The sequence below is a fragment of the Saimiri boliviensis genome, chromosome 5 (assembly GCF_048565385.1).
Source record: "Saimiri boliviensis isolate mSaiBol1 chromosome 5, mSaiBol1.pri, whole genome shotgun sequence".
Lineage (NCBI taxonomy): Eukaryota > Metazoa > Chordata > Mammalia > Primates > Cebidae > Saimiri > Saimiri boliviensis.
Window position 1 is genome coordinate 151,279,197 of NC_133453.1, and position 25,976 is coordinate 151,305,172.

Consider the following 25,976-nt stretch of genomic DNA (forward strand, 5'->3'; position numbering starts at 1 on the left):
GGCCAGGCTGGTCTCCACTCCTGACCTGGTGATCCGTCCGCCTCAGCCTCCCAAAGTGGTGCGGTTACAGGCATGAGCCACTGCAACCAGCCTCCTCTAGTTCTTTTAATTGTGACGTTGGATTTTGTATCTTACCGTGCTTCTCTGGAGGCATTTAGTGCTATATATTTCTCTCTAGACACTGCTTTAAATGCGTCCCAGAGTGTCTGGCACGTTCTGTCTTCATTCTCATTGGTGTTGAAGAACATCTGTGTCTCTGCCTTCATTACTGATTCCGTAGTCATTCAGGAGCAGGTTGTTACTTTCCATGTAATGGTGTGGTTTTGAGTGAGTTTCTTAATCCTGAGTTCTAATTTGATTGCACCGTGGTCTGATAGACTGTTAGGATTTCCGTTCTTTTGGATTTGCTGAGGAGTGATTTACTGCCGCTTATGTAGTCAACTTTAGAGTAAGTGCGATGTGCTGAGAAGACTGTGTATTCTATCGTTTTGGGGTGGAGAGTTCTGTAGATGGCTATTAGGTCTGCTTTGTCCAGATCTGAGTTCAAGTCCTGGATATCCTTGTTAATTTTCTGTCTCATTGATCTAATATTGACAGTGGAGTTTTAAAGTCTCCCACAGTTATTGTGCCAGAGTCTAAGTCTCTTTGTAAGAACTTGCTTTGTGTGTCTGGGTGCTCCTGTATTGGGTACATATTTAGGATAGTTAGCTCTTGTTGTTGCATTGATCTCCTTACCATTATGTAATGCCGTTCTTTGTCTCTTGATGTTTGTTGGTTTAAAGTCTGCTTTATTGGAGACCAGGACTGCAGCCCTGCCTTTATTTGCTCTCCAGTTGCTTGGTAAGTATTCCTCTGTCCCTTTATTTTGAGCCTTTGTGTGTCTTTGCACGTCAGATGGGATTTCTTTTCATCTTATTCTATAGATAAGCATAGCCGCCACCTCTAAATCTGCAGCAGAATGCTGGCCCCAGGGTTATTTACATTACCAAAAGCATTTTTAGGGAATTTTTTTATAAGGAAAGATGGTTGTGTTCAGCTGCTTGTCACTCAGGTTTGGCAGTACAGCAGGATGGTTCACTTTCTTTTTCTTTATTAATTTTGAGACGGAGTTTCACTCTTGTTACCCAGGCTGGAGTGCAATGGCGCGATCTCGGCTCACCGCAACCTCCGCCTCCTGGGTTCAGGCAATTCTCCTGCCTCAACCTCCTGAGCAGCTGGGACTACAGGCACGCGCCACCATGCCCAGCTAATTTTTTGCATTTTTTAGCAGAGGCGGGGTTTCACTATGTTGACCAAGATGGTCTCGATCTCTTGACCTCATGATCCACCCGCCTCGGCCTCCCAAAGTGCTGGGATTACAGCCTTGAGCCACCGCGCCCTGCGGTTCACTTTCTTTTCTGTGCCATGTGTGATGCTTCTGGAGTTTCCAAAGGCCTATGGAAAAGTCAGTAGGCGAGGCCCACTTTTTATGGGAACGTGGCATCCACAGAAAATGTCAGAATTGAAGAAAGTTGCAGTACTCCAAATAATATAAAACGACTGCCAGGTTACGCCACAAGGTGAGTTCAGTTAACATGCTGGCCTGTGTTTCTCTGTAGTATTTGTTTACAATAGACAGGCCTCACTTTTTTTTTTTTCCAGTTAGGCTTTTCAGAACCTCACTGCCTTAATACTTTCAGGTTTGGCTTTAGTTTCTCAATTCTAAACATGTTGATGATTCTACGGGTCGTCTAAACTGACTATCTTTCATTCTGACAGGTCATGTGGCCCAGCTTCAGCCATGTGAGCCCTGTGTAATGAGGGGAACAGATGAAGGCTGGATTGAAGTGCCCCCCGGCCCCTTTCTGGAGCACCCACTGTCCCTGGCTGATCCCCTCCCACAGTGCAGGCCTCCTCCAGCTCGTGGGTACAGGGAACAGGCACCGAGCAGCCTCTCCATGTCGAGCTTCATGTCCAGATTGGAACAGCCCACATGGCCGTTCCATACCTCATTGGCCTGCGGAATCCTACGTAAAAGGTGCAGGTCTGAGCTGGGCCTGTTGTGCGAGTTCCTTGCCAAGCCAAGCAGCACAGGTCTGTAAGTAAATAACAGCGAACACAGATAGACCTCACTGGTTTTATTTCTCTATCCTTTTGGTCTGATCTCATGTTAGATTTTGTCACAACTGGATTTAGTGGAAGCAGGAGAATCAAGTTCATTGTCTTCTGAAACACTGATACATAAAAGGGATGGATACAGTGACTCAGAACTAAGATTGTTCATAAAAGACCGCGAGAAAGACCCTAAACAAAAGCTGAATAGTTACATTCAATGGTAACTGGTAAGGGATTTAATATGTTTGCTGGTATTACATTTCTTTTGGAATGAATCGTAGCTAGCTGCCAGAACATCCCATAGAAAAGACAGTGATTTTGTACGAATGTGATGGCAACAATCAGCAGCCAGTATGCTCAGAGTTCCTAATTAACAAAAGCATATACAATTTTAGTCTAGAAAAATAAGTCAGTTTTACAAAATTAAGCTTTTAGATGAAAAGCACCCCCTTTGACAGGTACAGAGATACTGAAAAATAGTCCCTAAAAATCTCACCGAATACCCAGAGAAAAGCATGCCACGCTGAGTTACGGAGTGCAGCCCGTGCCCTCAGCTGCTGGCCAAGGACTGGTGGATGGGCGGCTGGAAGCAGCGCACGTGCTCCACTGGGGTGCTCTCCCCGTCGCCCGACTTCAGGTACTTATCCAGGATGGTGATGATCTCATCATTGAGAATCTGGAACTTGCGAATTCTCTCCACCATCTTCTTCAAAGGCTACAACCGTGAATATTAGGATGTTTTACTATTAACACCTGAACATTCATTTATTCTTCATGTTTCACAATGTTAAGATTCTTATATTTTCTCAGAAAAATAATAGCAAACGGAATTGACACTCATACTTGTTTTTTTTTTTTTTAAGACAGATAGGGTGTCACTCTAATGCCCCGGCTGGCATGCAGTGGCATGATCAGCGCCCACTGTAGCCTCACCCTCCTGGGCTTAGGAGATCTTCCCACCTCAACCTCCTGAGTAGCTGGGATCACAGGCATGTACCACCACATGCAGCTAATTAAAAATTTTTTTTTTGTAGAGGTATGGTCTGTTGCCCAGGATGGTCTTGAACTCCTGACCTCAAGCAATCCTCCTCTGCCTCAGCCTCCCAAACTGTTGAGACTATAGTTACAAGCCACCACTCCCAGCCACATCCCATCTCTTTAATGCAACAGATGGAACAATGAATATATTTTGAATTTAGAATTCCTCTGTTGGTTTCCTGCTGCTGTAGATTCATTCATGTGCACAACTTACAGGCCTATTCCTTCTGCATCAGCAATTAAGAACCTACTGTGTGCACAAAGCTGGGGATCTACAGATGAAGATGATGATGTCAGTGGACAAAGGCCCGTCAAGTAACACAAGTTTTAGACTTCCAGTGTGGAAATACTGACAGGATACTTTGACAGATCCCCCTCCTGCTGCAATAGGAATAGAGAATGTGAATAAAGAACATCCACACAAACCAAAAACTTTGAAAAGCACTGCTGGTTCTGCCCGTGGCAGGTGGTCAGGGGGTAGCCAGTGCCCTGAGTGGATGTGCAGATGCAAGTGCGTGTCTTGGGAGGAAAGCAATCTACATTAAGTCCAATTAGATATAGACCCCCCAGTAACCCGACACACGAGGAAAGAGAGTTTTAAACACCGCCAAGGCCTTCAGATATTAGAATGAAAAGATACAGAATACAGAATACATGAACTGGATAAAGAAGTAAGAGATGGAAAAAATTCAGTTAAGACAATAAAACTGTCAGTTAACAGCAAGATTTGAAGAGCTGAGGAAAAGGTCAGCAGATTAGCGCTGAAGTGAGAGCTCACGAAGACACGTGAAGACAGTACTCTGGATACAGCTCTGGGAGCCGTGGGAATAGTGTGGGACCACGAGGCCCATGACCTGGAGTCTGTGACTGCGGGGCCTCTGCTGCACAGAGCCTGGGTGGGAGTGTTAAACCTGGACTGTTAGACACAGAGAGTATCTGGGTTGTCCTCTCAGTATCATCAGATCGGGAATGTTCTCTGGCTGGCAGCAGAAGACTAGAAGCTGAAACTGCCCGACCCACCGTTGCTGGAGGGAGCCACCTGGAAAGATGAGCAGGAAGGGTGACCCAGTCCTAGAGCTGCAAGCTGTGCCTAAGACTGAAGGCCTCCAGGGTGAACACAACACCTTGGACACATTGATTTTGGCTTCATGAAACCAAGCAGATGACCTAGCTGAGCCCGGCTGCACCCTGGCATCTGACTTAAGAGAACCGTGAGATCATCAGTGGTGTTTAAATTGCCAAGCCTGTGGTGATTTGTTGTTATGGAAGCAACAGAAAACTAATACGACAGGGCTGGGTGCGGTGTCTCACGCCTGTAGTCCCAGTATTTTGGGAGGCCAAGGTGGGTGGAGCACCTCAGGTCAGGGGTTCAAGATCAGCCTGGCCAACATGGTGAAACCCCATCTCTACTAAAAATGCAAAAATCAGCTGGGTATGGTGGCGGGCACCTGTAATCCCAGCTACATGGGAGTCAGGAGAATGACTTGAACCCGGGAGGCGGAGGTTGCAGTGAGCCGAGATTGGGCCACTGCACTCCAGCCTAGGCAACAAGAGCAAAACTCTGTCTCAAACAAAACAAAACTAATTCAACAGAGGGATGTGAAGAATGGAAACGAGAAGGTCTAATACATGTCTAACTGAAGTCCCGAATGGCAGGAACAGGGAGAATGGAAGGGAGGCGAAAATATTTCAAAAGATAATGGCTGAGTATCTTCCAGAATTCAACTATGAGGAAGCCATAAAATGACAAACACAGCAGGCCTTTAAAGCAGCCAAAACACACACATTTGACTTCTAGGGAGCCTGAAGACTGGAATAGTTGCCAAAGGTCTGAAAATGCAGAATCCTGTAAGACTGGAAGTAAATCTAAGTACCTTGAGAAGGAAAACGGAGCAGTGAGGATTTTCTCTGCCAGTTATATCTAGATTCATTTTGGGAATGAAAAGAAAGTTTCTGTTGGTGGTACCTTAGGTACTAGGTCAGAAAACATCCACCGAAACAAGAACTTGTAACATAGATAGTGGGAGATTTTCATCCACATACCACATTTTTAATAATCTCGTCTTTGCCGTCGTGTTTCTGGACTTTAAGTAGATGGTAGCAGAAATCCAGCACAGCAAAACGCCGCTGCTGCCCAAGAAGCACGATGATCATACAGCCGGCCCAGTGTAGCCCGTCACCAAAGCACTGCCTAGAAACGAGCAAACAGAACGGGAGGTGAGGGACATGTCACCGAGTCTCTTCTGTCTGCAGATGTCAGTGACCAAGCCGTCTGCACTACTCTGTGCCACAGCCAGGAAGAGAATGCTAGGCAGCAGCCGGCTGTTGCCTCATTTTGGTAAATACCTTTTTTGGGCTATTTTGGTGTGCTACTTCCTAATGCTTTTTTTTTTTTTTTTTTGAGACAGAGTTTCGCTCTTGTTACCCAGGCTGGAGTGCAATGGCGTGATCTTGGCTCACCGCAACCTCCGCCTCCTGGGTTCAGGCAGTTCTCCTGCCTCAGCCTCCCGAGTAGCTGGGATTACAGGCACGCACCACCATGCCCAGCTAATTTTTTGTATTTTTAGTAGAGACGGGGTTTCACCATGTTGACCAGGATGGTTTCGATCTCTTGTGATCCACCCGCCTCGGCCTCCCAAAGTGCTGGGATTACAGGCGTGAGCCACCGCGCCCGGCCTCCTAATGCTTTTTAAGTCATATCCCCTTTGTGGTGAATGACTTACAGACCTCCCACCTAGAAAAATGCATGTCCAGCTCGTATACAATTGCTGTGGTTCGGAGACTCCCAGAACACTAAAGTCCTGAGTGAGCTCTTCAGCATCAAGGCAGAATCCCCACTGAGGAGGCTGAAAGGCCGCTCAGTGAGCTTCTGGTCACTTCCCAAGGAGCATGGCTGGCCTAACACCCTCCCCTGCTGCACAGCCCGTCTCCTCCCCTGGGGCTCTGTCCTGCTCTGAGCACACACTTACTCGACTGTGAACTCGTGTGTCCCCACGGGAATGCAGTACACGAACTGCATGGCACTCCACAGTCTGTGGAACTCCACACACTCGTCCACATGCATGACCCCATTGCTGGGCAGAGGCCCGCGCCAGATCGGGTCGTCCAGAAAGCTCCGGATCCGCGTCAGGATGACCTCAAACATGGACAGGCCGCAGCAGAGGCGCTCCTTGGTCAGCAGGTCCCCCTCTCTCGCGATGGCAATTTGCTGCAGGAGGAACAAGTGGCGGAATGCTGTGGGCCCTGCAGGCATCCAGCTACTCCACGTCCCGTTTGTTTTAAGACAGGATCTCGCTCTGCTGCTGAGGCTGGGGTGCAGTGGCATAATCATAGCTCACTGCAGCCTTGGCTTCCCAGGCTCAAGCGACCCTCCTGACTCAGCCCTCCCAGGGGCTGAGATGACAGATGCATGCCGCCACACCTGGATAATTTTTATATTTTGTGTAGAGACAGGGTTTTGCCATCTTGTCCAGGCTGGTCTCAAACTCCTGTCTTGGCCTCCCAAAGTGCTGGGATGACAGGAATGAACCATGGCTCTTGGCCCTGGAAACACATTTTGGGTGGGGTAGGTTTTGCTGGCATCCTGACTTAGTGTAAGCTGCTGGATCACTGTGGGGCTCTGCCCTGACACCTTGCCTCCTGGCCTCATTTCTTCCATTCTTAAACACCTGTGGAAAAGCCTTCTTCTTGACGGGCTGGACACTGACAAGTGACATCTGTAACAGTCTTACGTGCCAGGTGATGTGCTAAGCCCTTTCCCAGTGTTAGCTCACTTGGAGTCCCCGACCACCCTGGGAAGCAGTCCGGGCGCACTCCCCACTTGCAACACTGAAGCCTGAGCGGCCACGCAGGCATTGGGTTTCACGATGCCCTCCAGTCTGGCTCCCAACCAGGCCACCTGGGCTGACATGGATGCCCAGCTTGCAAAAGCCACAGCCGCCACAGCACACATTACCTGAGGGGTCCCCAGTCTTTCAATCAGTGGGACAAGATGCAGCGGCGCGTACTTTGATTCTAGTCTTTTCATTTTGGCATCAAGTCTCTCCCCCTCTGCAGCAGAAAAAATACTTTAAATTGTGCCCCTTTGTATGAAAGGATAATTGCAAAAGTTTAAATTTGTTTAAAAAAACAAAAGATTTTAAAGTTAACATCATGTATACACATTTTCTTTAAAAACTATCTTACAGACTTGGCTCAGTTAACATTTTTTATTTCAAACTGGCAGGGCTGATTATTCATCTTTCACTTACTGAATATTTCAAATGTAATGAAAAGCAGAAAATGGCACAATGAGCCCCCATGATCCACTACAGCAATTATCAGCTCATGGCCACTCTTTGCTTCTTATATACCCATCTCCCCTGTGATTAATACTTGGAAGCAGTTCTGAGACGTCGGATCATTGCAGCCCTGTTTCTGACTTCACATAACTAGGTTCTGTACACTCCTCATTACTGCTGCATATGATTAAACAGGCACCAAACCCTCAATCTGCACTGGCCCTTAGCTCTCCAGCTGCATAGAGTAGGTACCACCCCCACAGACGGCAGTCTGGACTCCCGGCGGGGCGGGGTGGGTTCTGCAGGCTCACCTTTCACGTGGACTCGCGGCAAGATATTCTGGAAGGGAGCCGCATGCAGGAGGTCGCAGACTTCTTCTAAAGACTAGAGCAGAGAAATTGAAGGGCACACTAGGGAGAGGATCTCGCCACAGAGAGCTGCTGCTGAAAACAAAGAGCCTCTTTGCCTTTTACTTGAAGTAAACTCTTTGTGATCATGGAAATGCTTGTCTGTCCTTCCATAATGGCAGCCACCAGGCCATGCATGGCTAGTATGTACTTGGAATGTGGTTTGTGCACTTGAGGAACTGAATTTTTAATTTTAGTTACATTTAATTAATTTAAATATGGACCCAGGTAAGACCCAGTGTTGAAAGTGACTGTTTTCCAGGCTTTCCCGGCGTGGCAGCTCTCTCCCCATCCTTCCCTGCTAATTTGCCACCAGGCTCTTAAGAACCACAGGGTGTGATGAGACCCCACCGCACTGACAGAAGGCAAGGGCATCTGCAAACAAGGGAGGTGGAAGTAACAGGGGAGGCCCACCCTGGTGTCCACACCCCTTATTCTCCACAGAGCCCAAAATAAAGTTGAGGGTCATCATGCTGAACCTACTAATGGGTCACAAACTTCTTTATGAGGTAATAAAAATCCCACACGAGGCCCATTCTCCAGGGTAACACGTACATAGGGAAAATGCACCTCCAGGATCATGAGGATGGCAGAACCCCCAAAATCGACCATGAACCCAGATGCTAAAAAATAGTTCAACTGCTGTTCATCTTTAGAGGAGAGGGCTCTCGGGCCACCACAGTGCGCTCAACACCCCACGGAGCAGGCAGAAGATGATGGGGCCTTCGGTGCCTCCTACACTACAGCCATGCTGAAATCTTGGAGTTACACAGGAGTAAAAGAAATGATTAAACAAAGAAACAGCTACTGTAAAAGCGAATAAATGCTGACAATGAGATTTCAATTTCTGAGGACCTCCCAGAGATGATGGCAAAACTAAAAGCAAGAGGAAGAAAAGCAGACTTTTCCATACTCATCACTGCCGGTCCAGTGCCAGCAGCCAGCCCGACACCATCTGCTCCACTCGTCTCCCTAAGCTGCTAATGCAGCATCAGGCTCCATCCAGAAGCCAGTGGAGGGCCAGCTGCTGCCATGGCAATGCACGGAAACTGAGCTAAGAGACTGTGCCAGGAGATTCTGTCCTGCCTGCTTCATACTTGTGTGGTTCTGTAAGTACTTATGTCCATCCCAGGGCTCCTTGACATTCATTTCGTAGGTAAAGGAAGTTGTGAGTTTGTCTTATTTCCAGAAAGGACACCTGGACAGAAGAGAAACCAGCCATAATGGGTCCTCGCCACCATCTAAATCAGTTCCACACGCCGTCTCTCCTTTAGGAAAGCCTGGTCTCACCTGGCCGACCTGAGGCCAGTAACTGGACAGCCATCCTCAGGCTTGGACATCCACAGAGGCTGTGATGTGGATGTGCTGTGTCCCTGCCAGAACTCATGGTGAGACTTAACTGCCAATCTAGCAGTGTTGGAAGGTGCTCTGTTTGAGAGGTGACGGATTTCTTACAAGACTGGGTTTGTTCTCCCATGACTGGATTAGTTCCTGCCGGAATGGATGAGTTCCTGTGAGAGCAGGTTGTTGGAAACAGGGTTGCCTTTCACGTTCGTTGGTTTTGCATACGCCCCCCTCCCTTTCTGCCTTCCCTGCGAGCTGAAGCAGCATGAGGCCCTGACAGATGAGCCCTCTGATCTTGGACTTCCCAGTCTCCAGAGTCATGAGTGAAATACATTCCTTTTCTTTATAAATTACTCAGTCTCGGGCACTGCCACGGCAATGCAAGATGGACTAAGACAGCGGATGAGACGGGGTACACCTGCTGTACGCCCACCTCACTAGTCACGAGGGAAGGCAGGAGAGGCCTCAGGAAACACCACCCATGAAGGGAATATTCCTACATTAAATACTTAAAATTCATAGCAGGAGATTACATTTAAAGAGATGCTTCCTAGCATCTCTGGCTTTTAAAAAGTCACAATTATTTGCGGAATAGGTCCTTAGAGCAGGGCCACCCTGGGCCCTGGCTTCTTGCTAGCCTGAACACAGGTGGGTTCTCCATCTTGTGCCCCTCACACTCGCAGTGGGGAGTGCAGCATGGGAGGGGACGCTCACCTGGGGGCCCCACCAAGCCTGTGGGTGGCCAGGACAATGAGGGCCTGAGGGTGCCACTGTCCCTCTTTGAAACCACTTAGGGGTCAGCCTAGGAGTGCGAGGATACAGGGAAATGGAGGCGGTCAGCTCCCAGATGCGTCAGGCCTGGCCCGGGACTCCCCTGACACCTGAGCCAAGGCACTCTTTTACTGGCAGGCAGGTGTGAGGCGGATGGTTCACAGGCTCAGTCCCCAGAGGCCCGGCAGTCTGTCCCTGTTCTTCCCAAATACAACTCTGCCTTTGCAAAGCTACCGGTGACCTGAAGACGAGAGAGTGCTTTGAGAAACCACACAGGAAAGGTCTCCCTGGGCAGCTCTGGAGATACATCCAGTTCCCACACACAAGCCAGTACGTTTCGCCAGGGCCTGTGGCGAACCAATCCGAAAGTGGCAGAGCAAAGAGCCCTGAGGAGGGACCACGCCGAGGTGGGAATCGAGTCTTGTCAGAAACGATGAGCAAGACGACATGCCATGATGCCAGAGACAGACCCCTAGACCAGCAGGTGCGGCAGGACGCCGGGAGACGGGCCAGTGTGCCCACGAAAAGTGGGCAGGTGGCAGAGGAGGAGGAGCCCTTCAGCCCCTAGAGAAGGGACAATGGGGTCCCCACTGGGAAAGAAAGACGCTTCCTCCGCATCTCACGGTACACACAAAGGCCCACTCCAGAAGGATCATAAACTTGCACGCAGAAGGCAGAGCTCAAAGTCTACATGAGCGCGTAAAGGAATGTCTTCATGACCCCAAGCCAGGGAAAACAGCTTTAAAAACATACTCCAAGTTCTGTGTAAACATGGCGAATTAAAAAATAAAGATGTCGAAAGTGCTAATCGTTAAAAAAGGGCTACATTCAAATTAAGAGCAGTTTATCAAAAATCACCACATCAGAGTAAAAGGATAAACCACAAATGGAAGAAGAATTTACAGTATGAGCAGCGCTGAGCCGTAGAAAAACAGGCACAAGAACCCAGTGGGGCATTTCACAGAAAAAGAAACAAGGTGCAGTGAACGATCAGACACGCCCACCTCGCCACGAGGGAAGGCGGGAGAGGGCCACGCGAGATTCCACTTCCCGATGGCTTTCCCACTCCAGGAGGTCGTACGCTGAGCTGCTGTGGCGTACAGGACAGGGACAGCCAGATGGCACCACAAGGAGAAGTCAAGGAAGCGAGGTGTCCACCGTGCCACACCCTAAGAGGGGGTGGGCTCCTGGGGGCCCCTTGCGCTGTCCGCCATGGGGTACATGTAGCTGTTCAGATTTAAATCAGTTGTAATTCAGTAATATTCAGCACTCAGTTCCTCAGTCACACTGAGCCGCACGCCACTGCTCCGTGGCCTCAGGCACACAGAGCCCTCCTAGGCAGCCGTGCTTTAGCCCTCAGTGTGTTCATTTAGATGTTGAAAACATCACATCATAAAATCGTTCTATTATGTTCACACAGAACAACATTGAGACAGTGAACTACAGTACATTTCTGTTTTTCAATTGTAGGGAACAAATTCAAACTAAAGTCTCGGTCATGAAAAAGAATGATGCTTTACCACACTGCTGCTGCCACACCCCCACTAAAGAACCCACCAAAGGAAGCCCCGCCAGTGGCCAGTGGGCTGGGCCAGGCCAGATGGGCACTCACCAGGCTCTGCTCGATGAGCAGGCAGAAGAGGACGGCGTTCCCCACTTCCCGCAGGTTCTGGAAGCACACCGTCTTCAGCTCCGCATACTCCACAATGTCCTTCAGCTGGTGGTGGAAGAACTCCAGGATACCTGCGGTGGTGGGAGGAGGGCGCGGTTGGGGGGTGGAGGGGCCAGGACCCAGCAACCTGGTCCACAGCCGGGCACACCTCCCGGCCCTCAGCACGGCTGGGGACTCGGTCCCACTTGTCGGGGGGGCGGGGACGTCCCCAGCAAGCTTTCCCTGGGCCACACTGGGCCAGGATGGCTTCCCCTCAACATCTGAAATTTTCACCTCCAGTCATGACACACGCATTGGTTTGAGCATCCCAGCACTCCTCATCTACTTTCTGACAATCAACTGAAATTGGATTCTCCTGAGCCAGGGCTGTGCTGATGGTCACTTCCCCACAGAGGCTGAGGGGTACCCCACATGCTCATGGTCACTTCCCCAAGGGGGCTGAGGAAGACACCTTATCTTCTCAAACACCAGCCATAGACCTGGGCAGGTGCCAGAAAGCAGAACGTCCTGGGCAGTGTTCAAGGGCTCAGCCAGGCTGAGGGACTGCCCATCAAGACAGTGTCTCACTGGTCACCCACGTGCAGGCTCAAGTCACTTTACAAGACAAGGCTAGTGTTCAACTGTCCAGCTTTCAAGAAAACTCTGCCAGGTAAGAGACTAAAAGCAGTTTTGTTACGTGACAAAGGTCCCTGTCATAGTTCTACCATAGGACAGTGCTTTTTGAGATCACTAAAGCTGTTTATCTGCATAGCCCCAAACCAGCCCCCAAGTCCTGCGGGCCTGTCCCTAAGAACACACCTGCCTGAGGGCCACACAGCAGGACCTGCAACTGGACGGGACTGCCTGGGGGCAGGGGTGCAGCTGTCTCTGAGGCTCAAGCCCCCACAGGCCCCGGCAGTGGGTTCCCTGGCCTCAGCTGGTGGCTGGTTGTTTCACAGGCCGCAGGAGTGTGTGGCGTTCAGGGGCCCGTCGTCTCAACTCCTGTGGGTGGATCTCTTGGGCCCCCAGCTCTCCACCTGCAGACAGTGACAGCAGTAACCTCCTTTCTGGTTGTAAGGTGCATCTGTCTGTCTACCGCCTTCTCCCACGTGGCAGATCTAATCCTTTTCAATCATTCTGAGTTGAATTCCTTTCTGACCTCCCCCCGGACAGCACTGTGAGCTCTGCGTGCCCGGAGGCGCCCGCACTCACCGGGAGAGCCGTACTCGTGCCGGGGCAGGCGGCAGATCTTGGGCATCACCTCCATCAGCGTCTTCACGTACTGCAGGATGGTGCCCTGCAGCTGCGGGGGAGACGAGACAGGCTGCGTCAGCCTCCCCACCCCACTCCGCTAGCACCGGAGCTCACGCCCTGAAACGCGTCTGTCAGCGAAGAGCTGGGCAGTGAGCAGGCTGCAGGGTTGCGTGGCTGGGGAATGAAATCTGCCCCTGAAGAGGCAGCAACCGTCACCAGGTGGCCTCCCATGGCTGGAGCCACGTTCTGAAACGGGGCTCTCCTTTCAAGATGGAAGTGGCCCCGAAGTGCCACCAGGTGTCTCCCCTGGGGAGGAGGAGATGCCCCTGAATGCGGTGAGCACGGCCAGCTTCAGGCTCCCCCAGGACGCCATCTGTGCTCCTGGGTGCAGCTCCATGCTCAGCTGTGATAAGGTCTAAGCTGCCACAGGTTTTGGGTGAGAGTCCCCCAGTGGGGGTCCTGGAAGAAGCTGTTTAGGTCCTGGGGTGACAGCTGTGTCAATTGACCAAACTCACACGGCCTCAGGCACAGAAGATTATTAACATAATAAAAAAGGATGGGCCGGGCGTGGTGGCGCAGGCCTGTAATCCCAGCACTTTAGGAGGCTGAAGCGGGTGGATCACCTGAGGTCGGGAGTTCAAGACCAGCCTAACATGGACAAACCCTAAAATAAAGTATCTCTACTAAAAATAAAACATTAGCCAGGTGTGGTGGCGTGTGCCTGTTATTCTAGCTGTGCAGGAGGCTCAGGCAGGAGAATTGCTTGAACCCAGGAGGTGGAGGTTGCAGTGAGCCGAGATTACACCACTGTACTCCAGCCTAGGCAACAAGAGCAAAACTCCATCTGAATAAATAAGACTATAAAAAGTTCTCTCTCAGTGAATGACTAATATGTTATGCATAGAAAACTAAATTCAGGCTGGCCAAGATGGCCCACATAGCAAGACCCCGTCTCTATACATAAAAATAAAAACTCTATGTATCAGTTAAAACAACCTGGACCCATTCTCTTGAGTTTGGAAAGACGAGGCACGTACCAAACTATATATGGTTAGAAGTGTTTGAAACCAAACTGAATTAATCCAGCTGTTGGAGAATCACAGTCCAGATAGGTGAGACCCCTTTGCTTGCATGCCCTGGGAATCCAGGCTATGAAGGAGGGGTGTCTAGGGACACTCACCAGGCTCTTGACGACCTTCAGCAGCTCCTCCATGACCACAGCAATACCCTGGTAGCCAAGGAGCCGGCAGATGACTTGAAAATGCGGAGGCCCCACAAAGTGCCGGTAGCTGCCGTAAATGCTGGAGTAGGCCAAGTTCAAAGCCTGGAAAACAGGGCACAGAGCTCTCAGCATGGTCGCTGTACACACGTGCTGATGAGGAATCGTGTGGGACGATCAGTCACCACACCAGCTCAGGTGAAGTCTCCTGCCTTGTAAAATCGACTGCCCGTAACTGGCATAGTTACAAAACCCACTCAGCTTGCCAGTGAAAAGAAACCTGCTAAAATGAAAACAAAACCATTTGGTGTTTCAACATGTGTTTAACTGCCAATTCGCTAGATGCCATTTTGAAGTCTGCAATGAGAAATGAATACAACCCAGAGTCTCCCCTGCCTGGCAGTGTCCCGGCAGGATGCCGGAGGTCAGACCCTGAGGGGGCCAGGGGAGCTCCCTTCTCAGCATGCACAGGGTGCCCTGGAGCTGGGAGAGAGGCACCTGTCGGGGGGGAGGGTGAGGAGGGCAGTTAGGGTGTGTCTGAGTCCATTTTCACACTGCTATATAGAAATACCTGAGACTGCATAATTTATTTTTCAAAAGCAGGTTTAATTGACTCACAGTTCCATATGGATGGGGACGCCTCAGGAAACTTACAGCTATGCAGAAGTTGAAGGGGAAACAAGCACCCTTTTCAGAGAAGGCAGGAAAGAGATAGCAAAAGAACTGCCCATAAAACCATCAGATCTCATGAGAACTCACTATCACCAAAACAGCTTATGGGAAACTGCCACCATGAGCCAATCAGCTCCCACCAGGTCCTGCCCTTGACATGTGGGGATAGTGGGGATTACAATTTGAGGTCAGTTTTGGGTGGGGACACAGCCAGACCGTATCCATCATTCTTCCCCGGTCCCTAGTCCCTCATGAGTCTTCACATTTCAAAACACAATCCTGCCTTCCCAACAGTCTCACAAAGCCTTAACTCATTCCAGCATTAAGCCAAAGTCCAAGTGCAAAGTCTCATCTGAGACAAGTCCCTTCCACCTATGACCCTGTATAATCAAAAACAAGTTAGCTACTTCCAAGATACAACAGGGGTACAGGCATTAGATAAATATTCCCATTGCAAATGGGAGAAACCGGCTAAAACAAAAGGGATACAGGCTCCATGCCAGTCTGATATTCAGTGGGGCAGTCATTAAATCTTAACCTTCAAAATAATCTCCTTTGACTCCATGTCTCACATCCAGGTCACAATAAGAGGTAAGCTCCTGTGGTCTTGGGCAGCTCCACCCTTGTGGCTTTGCAGGATGGAGTCCCCCTCCCAGCTGTTTTCACAGGCTGACGTTGAGTGCAGTTTTTCCAGGTGCACGGTGCAAGCTCACTGGGGTCTGGAACAGGGTGGCCTTCTTTTCACAGCTCCACTAGGCAGTACTCCAGTGGGCACTTAGTGTGTGGGGCTCCAACCCCACATTCCCCTTCTGTACTGTCCTACCAGAGGTTCTCCATGATGGCCCCACCCCTGCATCAAACTTCTGCCTGGACATTTGGGCATCTCCACATATTGTTCGAAATCCAGATGGTCCAACACCATGTGGAAGCCACCAAGACTTGGGGCTTGCACCCTGTGAAGCAACAACCTGAGCTGTATTGTTGGCACCTTTTAGCAACTGGAATGCAGGGGCCCTGGGCCCAGGCCAGGAAACCATTTTTCCCTCCTAGACCTCTGGGTCTGTGATGGGAGGGGGCTGCCTCGTACATGCCCTGGAGACATCTTCCCCAATGTCTTGGTGATGGACATTCAAAATTCTGCAGCCATCTTGAATTTTTCCCCAGAAAAGGAGCTTTTCTTTCCTATCGCATCACCAGGGTGCAAATTTTCCAAACTTTTATACTCTGCTTCCCTTTTAAACATAAGCTCAAATTTCAGATCATCGCTTTCAAGTTCAATGTTCCACAGATCTCTAGGGTGGGACAAAATGCCACCAGTCTCTTTGCTACAGTTCAGTAAGAATGACCTTTGCTCCAGTTCCCAACAAGTTCATCTCCATCTGAGACCACCTCAGCCTGGACTTTACTGTCCATATCACCATCAGCTTCTTGGTCAAAACCACTCAACAAGTCTCTAGAAAGTTCCAAACTTTCCCACATCTTCCTGTCTTCTTCGGAGCCCTCCTACCTGTTCCCACCTCTGCCTGTTACCTGGTTCCAAAGTTGCTTCTGTATTTTTGGGTGTCTTTATAGCGGTTCCCAACTCTACCAGTACCAATTTACTGTGAGTCCATTTTCACCCTACTATAAAGAAATACCCGAGACTGGGTAATTTATAAAGGAAAGCGGTTTAATTGACTGATAGCTCCACATGGCTGGGGAGGCCTCAGAAAACTTCAGTCATGGCAGAACTCAAAGGGGAAGCAAGGATGTTCTTCACCTGCTGGCAGGAATGAGAAGAGACTGTGAAGGGGGAAGAGCCCTTATAAAACCATCAGATCTGCTAGAACTCACTCACTACCACGAGAACATCATGGGGGAACCACGCCCACGATCCAATCACCTCCCACCAGGTTCCTCTCTTGACACATGGGGGATATGGGGCTTACAATCTGAGATGAGATTCGGGTGGTGATATGGAGCCAAACCGTATCAAGGTGGCTCCTGCAGAAGGACGTCACTCAGCTTGTCTGAGGGCACTGGTGCAGACAGACAGCAGGAGACCCCTACTGTGAGGATTCAGTGCTGTAAATTTCCCTCTCAGCACTTATTCAGCTGCATACCACAAATCTTGGTATGTTTACATTTCGTTCAATTCAATGTATTTTTTAATTTTCCTTGAGACTTCCTCTTCGACCCAAGGATTATCTAAAAGTGGGCTCATGCCGGGCGCGGTGGCTCAAGCCTGTAATCCCAGCACTTTGGGAGGCCGAGGCAGGTGGATCACGAGGTCCAGAGATCGAGACCATCCTGGTCAACATGGTGAAACCCCGTCTCTACTAAAAATACAAAAAATGAGCTGGGCATGGTGGCGCGTGCCTGTAATCCCAGCTACTCAGGAGGCTGAGGCAGGAGAATGGCCTGAACCCAGGAGGCGGAGGTTGCGGTGAGCCGAGATCACGCCATTGCACTCCAGCCTGGGTAACAAGGGCGAAACTCCGTCTCAAAAAATAAATAAATAAAAAATAAAAAATAAAAAAAAATAAAAGTGGGCTCATCTCCAAGCATACAGAGATTTTCTCGTTAGATATCTTTTTGTTACTGGTCTCTGGTTTGAGTTCACTGTGGTCAGAGAACACTCTCCACAGGATTTCAGTTCTTTAACTTTTGTTGAGGAGGTGGAGAGGCACGGTCTCAAACGTTGTGCTGTGGAAGACAGACTCAGAAGAGGAAGCACTCCGGACGCCCAGCCACACAGCTCAGTTCAAGACAGACTCTGCTGCCCGTGCTCCAGCCTCGTTCTAAAGGCAGAGGTGGGTCACACCACACGGAGCCGGCTCTGGACTTGCCCGTCGTGCAACTGGGGTTCTCTAATTTTCATGACACTCTGAGCCTTCATCAATTGGGGATAATCTTACTTGAGAGAGAAAGAACACCAGAGCAGGCATGCTGTAAGTGGTGGGATGACCAAGAACCAAAAAGGTAACACTGCATAAATGGGTCACTGAGTTAATTTTATTCCTGCAAGATACTAGCCCTAGTTCAGTATTCATTAAAAAAAGCATTCACTGTGTGTTTCATAATCGCACAGACATAAAACACTGTGACTCATACTGCAGCAGAAGCAGGTGTGCGTGGCAAGCATGAGAGCCTGTGGGTACAGAGGCTGTCTGCTGTGAGCATACGACTCAACTCAGACATCATCTGTTTTAGTACCCAGCCTTTTTTTGAGTGAGTCCCTTGAAAAGTGTTATACAGTATGTATAAGGTGGGTGGCCAACATCAATGCTACCTGTATGTGTCTAAATAACCTAATAGAAAATTACTGCTGGGTGTGGTAGCTCACGCCTGTAATCCCAGCACTTTGAGAGGCCGAGGTGGGTGGATCATGAGGTCAGGAGTTCAAGACCAGCCTGGCCAAGATGGTGAAACCCTGTCTCTACTAAAACTATCGAAATTAGCCAGGCGCAGTGACAGGCGCCTATAATCCCAGCTACTCAGGAAGTGGAGGCAGGAGAATCACTTGAAATAAGGGCAGCAGAGGTTGCAGTGAGCCAAGACTGCACCACTGCACTCCAGCCTGGGAGACAGAGTGAGACTCCATCTCAAAAGAAAGGCCAGGTGCAGTGGCTCACGCCTGTAATCCCAGCATTTTGGGAGGCTGAGGCGGGCGGATCACGAGGTCAAGAGATTGAGACCATCCCGGCCAACACGGTCAAACCCCATCTCTACTAAAAATACAAAAAAAATTAGCAGGGCATGGTGGCACGTGTCTGTGGTCCCACTTACTCAGGAGGCTGAGGCGGAAGAATCGCTTGAACCCAGGAGGCAGAGGTTGCAGTGAGCCGAGACTGCACCACTGCACTCTAGCCTGGTGACAGAGCACTCTCTCTCCAAAAAAAAAAAAAAAAAAAAAAAAAAAAAATTACTGTTTTAAGGCTGGACATGGTAGCTCACATCTGCAGTCCCAGCACTTTGGGAGGCCAAGGCAGGAGAACTGCTTGAGCTAAGGAGTTCGAGACCACCCTGGGCAACACGGTAAAAACCCATCTCTATAAAAAAACACAAAAATTAGCCAGGACTGGTGGTGCATGCCAGTAGTCCTAGCTACTTGGGAGGCTGAGGCAGGAGGACTGCTTAAGTCTGGGAGGCAGAGGTTTCACTGAGCTGTGATTGTGCCATTATATTCCAGCATGGGTGACAAAGTGAAACCCTGTCTCCAAACAAACAAACAAACAAACAAACAAAAAAAAAACAAAAAAAAAAAACTGGTTTATGGCCGGCACAGTGGCTCATGCCTTAATCCCAGCCTTTGGGAGGCTGAGGTGTGCAGATCACTTGAGGTCAGGAGTTCAAGACCAGCCTGGCCAACATGGTGAAACCCCACCTCTACTAAAAATACAAAAATTGGCCAGGCGTGGTGGCGCTCGCCTGTAATCCCAGCTACTCGGGATGCTGAGGCAGGAGAATCACTGGAACCAGAGAAGCAGAGATTGCAGTGACCCGAGATCACACCACTGCACTCCAGCCTGGGTGACAGACTCTGTCGGGAAAAAAACAATTCACTGTTTTTGTTTGTAATAAAACAACACAGACAGTTTCTGAAAGGGAGGCAGAAATCTCTTACATTGAGATTCAAATTCAGTTACAAATAGGTGAATTTAAAAAAAAATCAAATTCATACCTTCAAATATTTCTTTCCCTCCAAAAGGGCATCAGCTTTGCAAATGCCCCTAAGTGCCCATTCCCTGGAGCCATCCCGAGGGGGTGGCCATGCACACAGGGGAGCAGGGTGCTCTGACAGTGTGGGGGCCACCTGAAGGCAAATGTGCACCACTGCCCCAGAACTATGGGCTCAGGTCTGTGCCTTAATGGCAGCAACAGTGCCTCCCTGCCTCCTGGAGGAGAATCCTAGAGAATAAAAATATGTCAAGATCCTTTAACACCACAAAGGGCACACAGACACGCAGGCAGCAAGGATGTCACCACAGTGCTATCCTGGGATCTCAAACACCAACCCCACATGGCCCCTCCCAGGACTCGAGCCAGCAGAGCTGCACACGGTCCGGCTGCCTGCCTGCCCGGGGCCCGATTCCCTCTCCGGGCAGGGGCGGGGAAGGAGCATCTCTGCCTGATGCCCTCTGTGCACAAGCACCTCTCTCTTCATCAGGAAGTGACAAAAACTTATTTTATTGTTATGCCTAAAACAGGGATTAAAAATTTCAAAGCAGGCCGGGCGCGGTGGCTCACGCCTGTCATCCCAGCACTTTGGGAGGCCGAGGCGGGTGGATCACGAGGTCGAGAGATCGAGACCATCCTGGTCAACACGGTGAAACCCCGTCTCTACTAAAAATACAAAAAACTAGCTGGCCGTGGTGGCGCGTGCCTGTGATCCCAGCTACTCAGGAGGCTGAGGCAGGAGAATTGCCTGAACCCAGGAGGCGGAGGTTGCGGTGAGCCGAGATCGCGCCATTGCACTCCAGCCTGGGTAACAAGAGCGAAACTCCGTCTCAAAAAAAAAAAAAAAAAAATTTCAAAGCAGAGAAGAGCCCACAGCAATCTTTTAGTTCACAGAGACCCAAGAAAGGATTCTTACTCGCTCAACTTTCTAGTCCTATCTTCTAAAATAACAAAATCTCTCTGTGCTCTAAAGGTAAAACACTACAATTGACTTTCAGAAGCAGAAGCATCGGACGCTTATCTGAATCCTTTAAAGAAACATCCTTTTGAGTATAACTAATTATTGCGTAAAAGTCAACTTCAGTCCTGGCACCACCAATGGCTCACACCTGTAATCTCAACACTTCGGAAAGACGTGGCAGGTTCAAGACCAGCCTGGCCAACATGGTGAAACCCCATCACTACTAAAACTAAATACAAAAAATCAGCTGGGCATGGTGCCTGTAATCGCAAGTACTCAGGAGGCTGAGGCAGGAGAAACCCTTGAACCCAGGAGGTGGAGGCTGCAGTGAGCCGAGATCACACCACTGCATTCCATCCTAGGCGACAAAGCGAGACTCCATTTCAGAAAGAGAACATATTTTCAAAGTCATGATCTTGACAGAGCCACCCCGTTTCCTGAAGAAGAGCCTCACATCCCTTAATGACATCACTGCCCACAGCTGACGGACAGTGAGAAGACGATCCCTCTCTCCTGCTCGGGGATGCTCTGACTGCACTGAAAGTCACCCCCGGCTCACACTTGCTCTTTTCAGGGGTGGGAGAGGGGCGGTGCACGCGGAGGCTCAGGCCCTCCACAAACCAAAGCCCCAGTTCAGTGTTTGCTGCTTCCCGTGAGAAGGAAGGCACCCAGAAGACTGGAGTGATCTCGCTCTGAAGCACAGAGGGTTAGAAAGGAAACAGTGAGAAGCATCATTTCTGCAACTCAGACCCAGCTGGTGCCTTAGAAGGCACCCAGCTGCAGGCCGTGTGCGGGCAGCAGGGCCCGGGCCCGCCCCGTCCTGGCTCCAGGCATTCCGCAGATGGGGCAGACAATTCCTGACTGTCCCTGCTTCCTGCAAGTGAGGACACTTAAATACCCATGAGTGCCCGCAACCCCGCCCCACCACGGAGCCGGGGACACCTCCACCCGCAGCAGGGGAGAAGGCTTCACTCCTCACAGGGTAGCCGGGCCCCCTGCCCATCTCGCCGGCGCTGGGGGTCTACTTTATTTGCTCTGCTGTATTTTTGTGACTATCTGCTCATTTCATCTTTCTTCTTTGCTACAGTGTTTACATTTTCCTTACTAAATCATATGGGTGCTTGAAACAAAGAAACTAGCCCTTAAAATACTCAGACTTGTGACAAGCCCAGCCACCCCAGGGTGGACACGACCCCATCTCACATATGGTAGACCGGGTTCCCGGTCTTCCGCCCTCCGGGCACAGGCTGACATCCTTGTTTCTGGGTGTCAGACCTTCCCTGCGCTTACCTTTCCAGCTCAGCTCTTCCATCAGGGCGTCAGGCCTGGCAGCCACCCTGGGCCTCCTTGTCTCAGGGCTTGGTATTTTTAAACCTTTAATCTTTCAACGGTCTCACTGGTGTGTGTGCAGGGAATGAGGCCAGCCCAAGCCTGACACCCATCACGATGCCAAGCTGGCCCAACACCATGTACGCCCTAGTTCCAGAGAAGGGCTTTTTTGGTTTGGTTGGCTGGTTTTTGTTTTAAATTACTTTAAATTCCTTTTCAGGAAGATGCTAATGGAAAGGAAGAAAAAAACAACGTACATGGCCCGCTGTATTTAAGTCACTGCAACCAAACCAGCTGAACTACACTTGAAAACGTGCTTCATTATGAACTTGAGACTTGGGGCGCGAGCCCAGAAGTGCCTACCTTGGACCCGTGCAGGTACTGGGGCTGTGCAGTAGGCTGCTTATCTCTCTGAAATTCCTGAGAAAACGGTAGTACTGTCCGAACAAACCTAAACAGGATTTAAAAAAGAAAAAGAAACCAAATTTAACAACAGTTCTTTAAAATTCAGAACTTTGCCATAATCCATCTACTAAATCTTCCTCCCAGTCAACTGACACAATCATCAAACAGGAAAATTCTAGTGAATCAAAAACCATAGAATGAATATCAATAGTCAAATATGACAAACGCATGCAAAGCTCAGAACCACAGCGGGAAGCCCTGGGGCCTGGTGCATTGTACCAGAGCCTCCTGGAGCCCAACGCAAGCCTGAGGTCGCTCGTGGGCTCTGCTGCGCTTCCAGACGCGGGGGGTGAGCCCGGCAGCGCAGCCGTCTGTGAGGAGCACAGTGACACCCCAGTGATTCAGATCACCTGGCACACACCACCAGGGATGAACAGGGACCCCTCTGAGCATTTGTAACCCACTCGATTAGTAAAAGATTATGTCTTGCCGGGCGTGGTGGCTCACGCCTGTAATCCCAGCACTTTGGGAGGCCAAGGCGGTCGGATCACGAGGTCAAGAGATCGAGACCATCCTGGTCAACATGGTAAAACCCCGTCTCTACTAAAAATACAAAAATTAGCTGGGCATGGTGGCATGTGCCTGTAATCCCAGCTACTCAGGAGGCTGAGGTAGGACAATTGCCTGAACCCGGGAGGCGGAGGTTGCGGTGAGCCGAGATGGCGCCATTGCACTCCAGCCTGGGTAACAAGAGCGAAACTCCGTCTCAAAAAAAAAAAAGATTATGTCTTGATAATGGATTACGGGCCACTTAAATTCAAATGTGTCCGTTTTCAAGGAGAAACATCAAACTTGGCTAAGGCTTTCAAACAGGAAGGGTTCATTTAAATACATAAAACTTCCACAAAGAAATGTAAGAAAGAAAATGTGCATCTGCTAATAATCTAATTCCAAGTACCTGACTAACTCACCCTGCACTTCAGGAAATGAAAATGGATGTAATTGTCCAAGTCCTGCAGTCACACAGAATGTGTGCATGTGAGGGGGTGCTCTGGGCAGGGGAGCAGCCACGAGGCCCCTGGCGACCCACCGGGACACTGCTGTGTGCACCTTTCCAAAAGGACCCTATCCTGGATGCCTGTGCTGTCAGCATGCCCACATCCCGGGGCGCCACAGTCCTCAGCGCTGGGCGTGTGTGTCTGCGTACATCTCTGTGTATCCGTACCTGCGTGTGTCCGTGCATGGAGGATCTGCATGTGTTATATGCATGTGGATGTGCGTGTGTCTATGCGTCCCTGCGCCTGTGTTCTTACACCCTTTCCAGGAAGAGCATTCCATCAGGAGGCGCCAAGGTCAGAACCCCATTCCCCAGAGAATCCTGGGCAATGCTCACACCCTTGGCTGCAGCACACCTTCAAAGCCATGGCACACGCATCAGCCTCTGTTCACCTCTGACGGGGATGGTGGGGTTGGGGAGAGGAGAGGACAGCAAATAAAAAAATCAGAGTACAAATCCACATAGGGAGCCAAGTGCCAGGGTACGACGGCACTTAGGTTACAGGAGGCTTTCCTACGTCTGCATACACACACACACACACACAACTACATACACACATACGCTACATACACACACACACTACACACACACACTACATACACACATATACTACACATACACTACACACACTACATATACACTACATACACACACCACACACACTACACACATAACACCATATACACACAAACTACATACACACGTAACTACACACACTACATACACACACTACACACACACACTACATACACACACACTACACACATGCATTATATACACACACCCATACACTACACACACACACACACACACACACACACACACACACCCATACACATACACACGCACGTTTTTTGTCACCCAGGCTGGAGTGCAGTGGTGTGATCCTGACTCACTGCAGCCTCAACCTCCTGGACTCAAGTGATCCTCCCACCTCAGCCTCATGAGTATCTGGGACTACAGGCCACCATGCCTAATTTTTGTATTTTTTTGTAGAGACGGGGTCTTGCCATGTTGGCCAGGCTGGTCTCGAACTCCTGGGCTCAAGCGATCCGCCTGCTTTGGCCTCCCAAAGTGCCGAGATTACAGGTGTGAGTCACTGTGCTTGGCCTCTGTATTTCTAAATACATTTCTACAACTTCTGGATTTATCAAGTTTAGATGCTGACTGACTTGGTAGGATTTGGCGGCCTCTGGCCCAGTTCCAGGAGGCTCCCTCTACACCCTTGTTTCTGAGTGACAGGAATGACTGGTATCACGGGGCCACACCTATCTCTATGCTAGCAAGATGACTCAACAAGGGGCTGGCCGCGCCAGGAAGATGGCCTGGGCTGTGTGCCTGGTGAACCCACCGACCTCCTGGGAGGTGAAGGGCTGGAGGCTGCGCTCAGCCACGTGGCCATTCAGTCAACTGTGCCCCAACAAAACTGGACACCACGGCCAGAGTGAGCGTCCTCGGCTCGCGGTACCAAGGAGCATCCCGTGTCCCTGAGTGAGGACGGGGGAAACTCTGCACATGGAACCTCCCAGGCTTTGCCCTGCACGTCCCTCTAATGCGCATCCTTTCCTCGAACTGACCGTAATCGTGTCAGTTCAGTGAGTACCGCGGACCTGCCACCTGAGCTGCTGAGGGCAGATCCTGAACTGTCACCTGCTGGCTGGATGTGAAGGTGGCCCCGAGGATCCCAGATGTGTGGCTGGTGTCTGCAGCAAAGGCAGTCTCAGGGAGGACTCTGCAGCGAGACAGTCAATGCAACCCCGAGAGGAAAACGAAGCTTCAGCACCAACACCCTAAGCCCCCACTGCACGTGCCTCAGGTAAACTGAGGCTCAGCTCCAGCCTGATTCACCCTGGTTAGTGCTGGGCCCAGGGCCTTTTTTCTTTTGTGTTGATCCTGCTCGAGGTTTACTGAGCTTCTTGTACCTGTAGGTTTATCATTTTTTATCAAATCTGAAATTCAAGGGCATTAATTTTGAAATCTTTTCTGCCGACCCACAACCTCTTACCAGGATTCCAGTCACAGGCACATTAGAATCTCTGACATTGTCTCTCAGTTTGCTGAGGCCCTTCTCATGTTTTCCTTGTGGTGTTTCAGTGCAGACAGTTTCCACTGTTATAACCACAAGCTCACTGAACTTCCGCAAAGTCTAACCTGATATTCGGCCCAACAGGTCATTTTTCATTCCTGATACTGCATTTCAGCTTTAATTCACTTGATTCTTTTCTCTAACACCCATTTCTCTCTGCAACGTTTTACATTTGCATAATCGGTGTCTGAACACCCTTGTCTGCAAATTCCTTCGTCTCTGTCATTTCTGTGTCTGTTTTGTACAGACTCCTTTTTTTCTCCAGGTTATGGGTTGCACTTTCCTGACTCTTGGCATATCTAGTAATTCTTGATTGGGTGGTGGGCATTTCAGTGCCATGGTGCTTGACTTTGTCACTGTCTTTTAGAGTCTTGAGTGTCTTGGGGCGGTCAGAAAGCTGACTCGTCAGTCTGCTGGGTCTTGTCATGATGCGTTTTTGGCACCTCTAGGGGTGGTATAGTTCATTATCTCTGGCACCTCTAATGAACACCTGGGTGTTCAACAGGGTTTTGCTTTGTTTTAATAGAGAGTCTCACTCTGCCACCCAGGCTGGAGTGCGGTCAAGTGTTCTTGGCTCACTGCAGCCTCGACCTCCCGGGTTCCTCCCACCTCAGCCTCCCGAATAGCTGGGACTACAGGTGCCCACCACCATGCCTGGCTACTTGTTTGTGTTTTTAGTACAGACGGGGTTTCACCATGTTGGCCAGGCTAGTTTCAAACTCCTGACCTCAAGTGATCTGCCTGCTTTG

At 49.9% G+C, this 25,976-nt stretch overlaps 1 protein-coding gene across 1 annotated transcript in view; it reads right to left on the reverse strand.

Moving 5' to 3' along the window:
• Nucleotides 1-2,102: 2,102 nt before the first annotated feature.
• CYFIP1 (cytoplasmic FMR1 interacting protein 1) overlaps nucleotides 2,103-25,976 on the reverse strand; it is a 78,907-nt gene continuing 55,033 nt past the window's right edge. Inside the window, 9 exon segments of the mRNA XM_074400146.1 lie at nucleotides 2,103-2,809; nucleotides 5,176-5,323; nucleotides 6,102-6,340; nucleotides 7,088-7,182; nucleotides 7,724-7,796; nucleotides 11,547-11,677; nucleotides 12,798-12,888; nucleotides 14,020-14,163; nucleotides 22,043-22,130. Coding sequence (XP_074256247.1) covers nucleotides 2,645-2,809; nucleotides 5,176-5,323; nucleotides 6,102-6,340; nucleotides 7,088-7,182; nucleotides 7,724-7,796; nucleotides 11,547-11,677; nucleotides 12,798-12,888; nucleotides 14,020-14,163; nucleotides 22,043-22,130 — 1,174 coding nt within the window. The 3' untranslated portion in view covers nucleotides 2,103-2,644.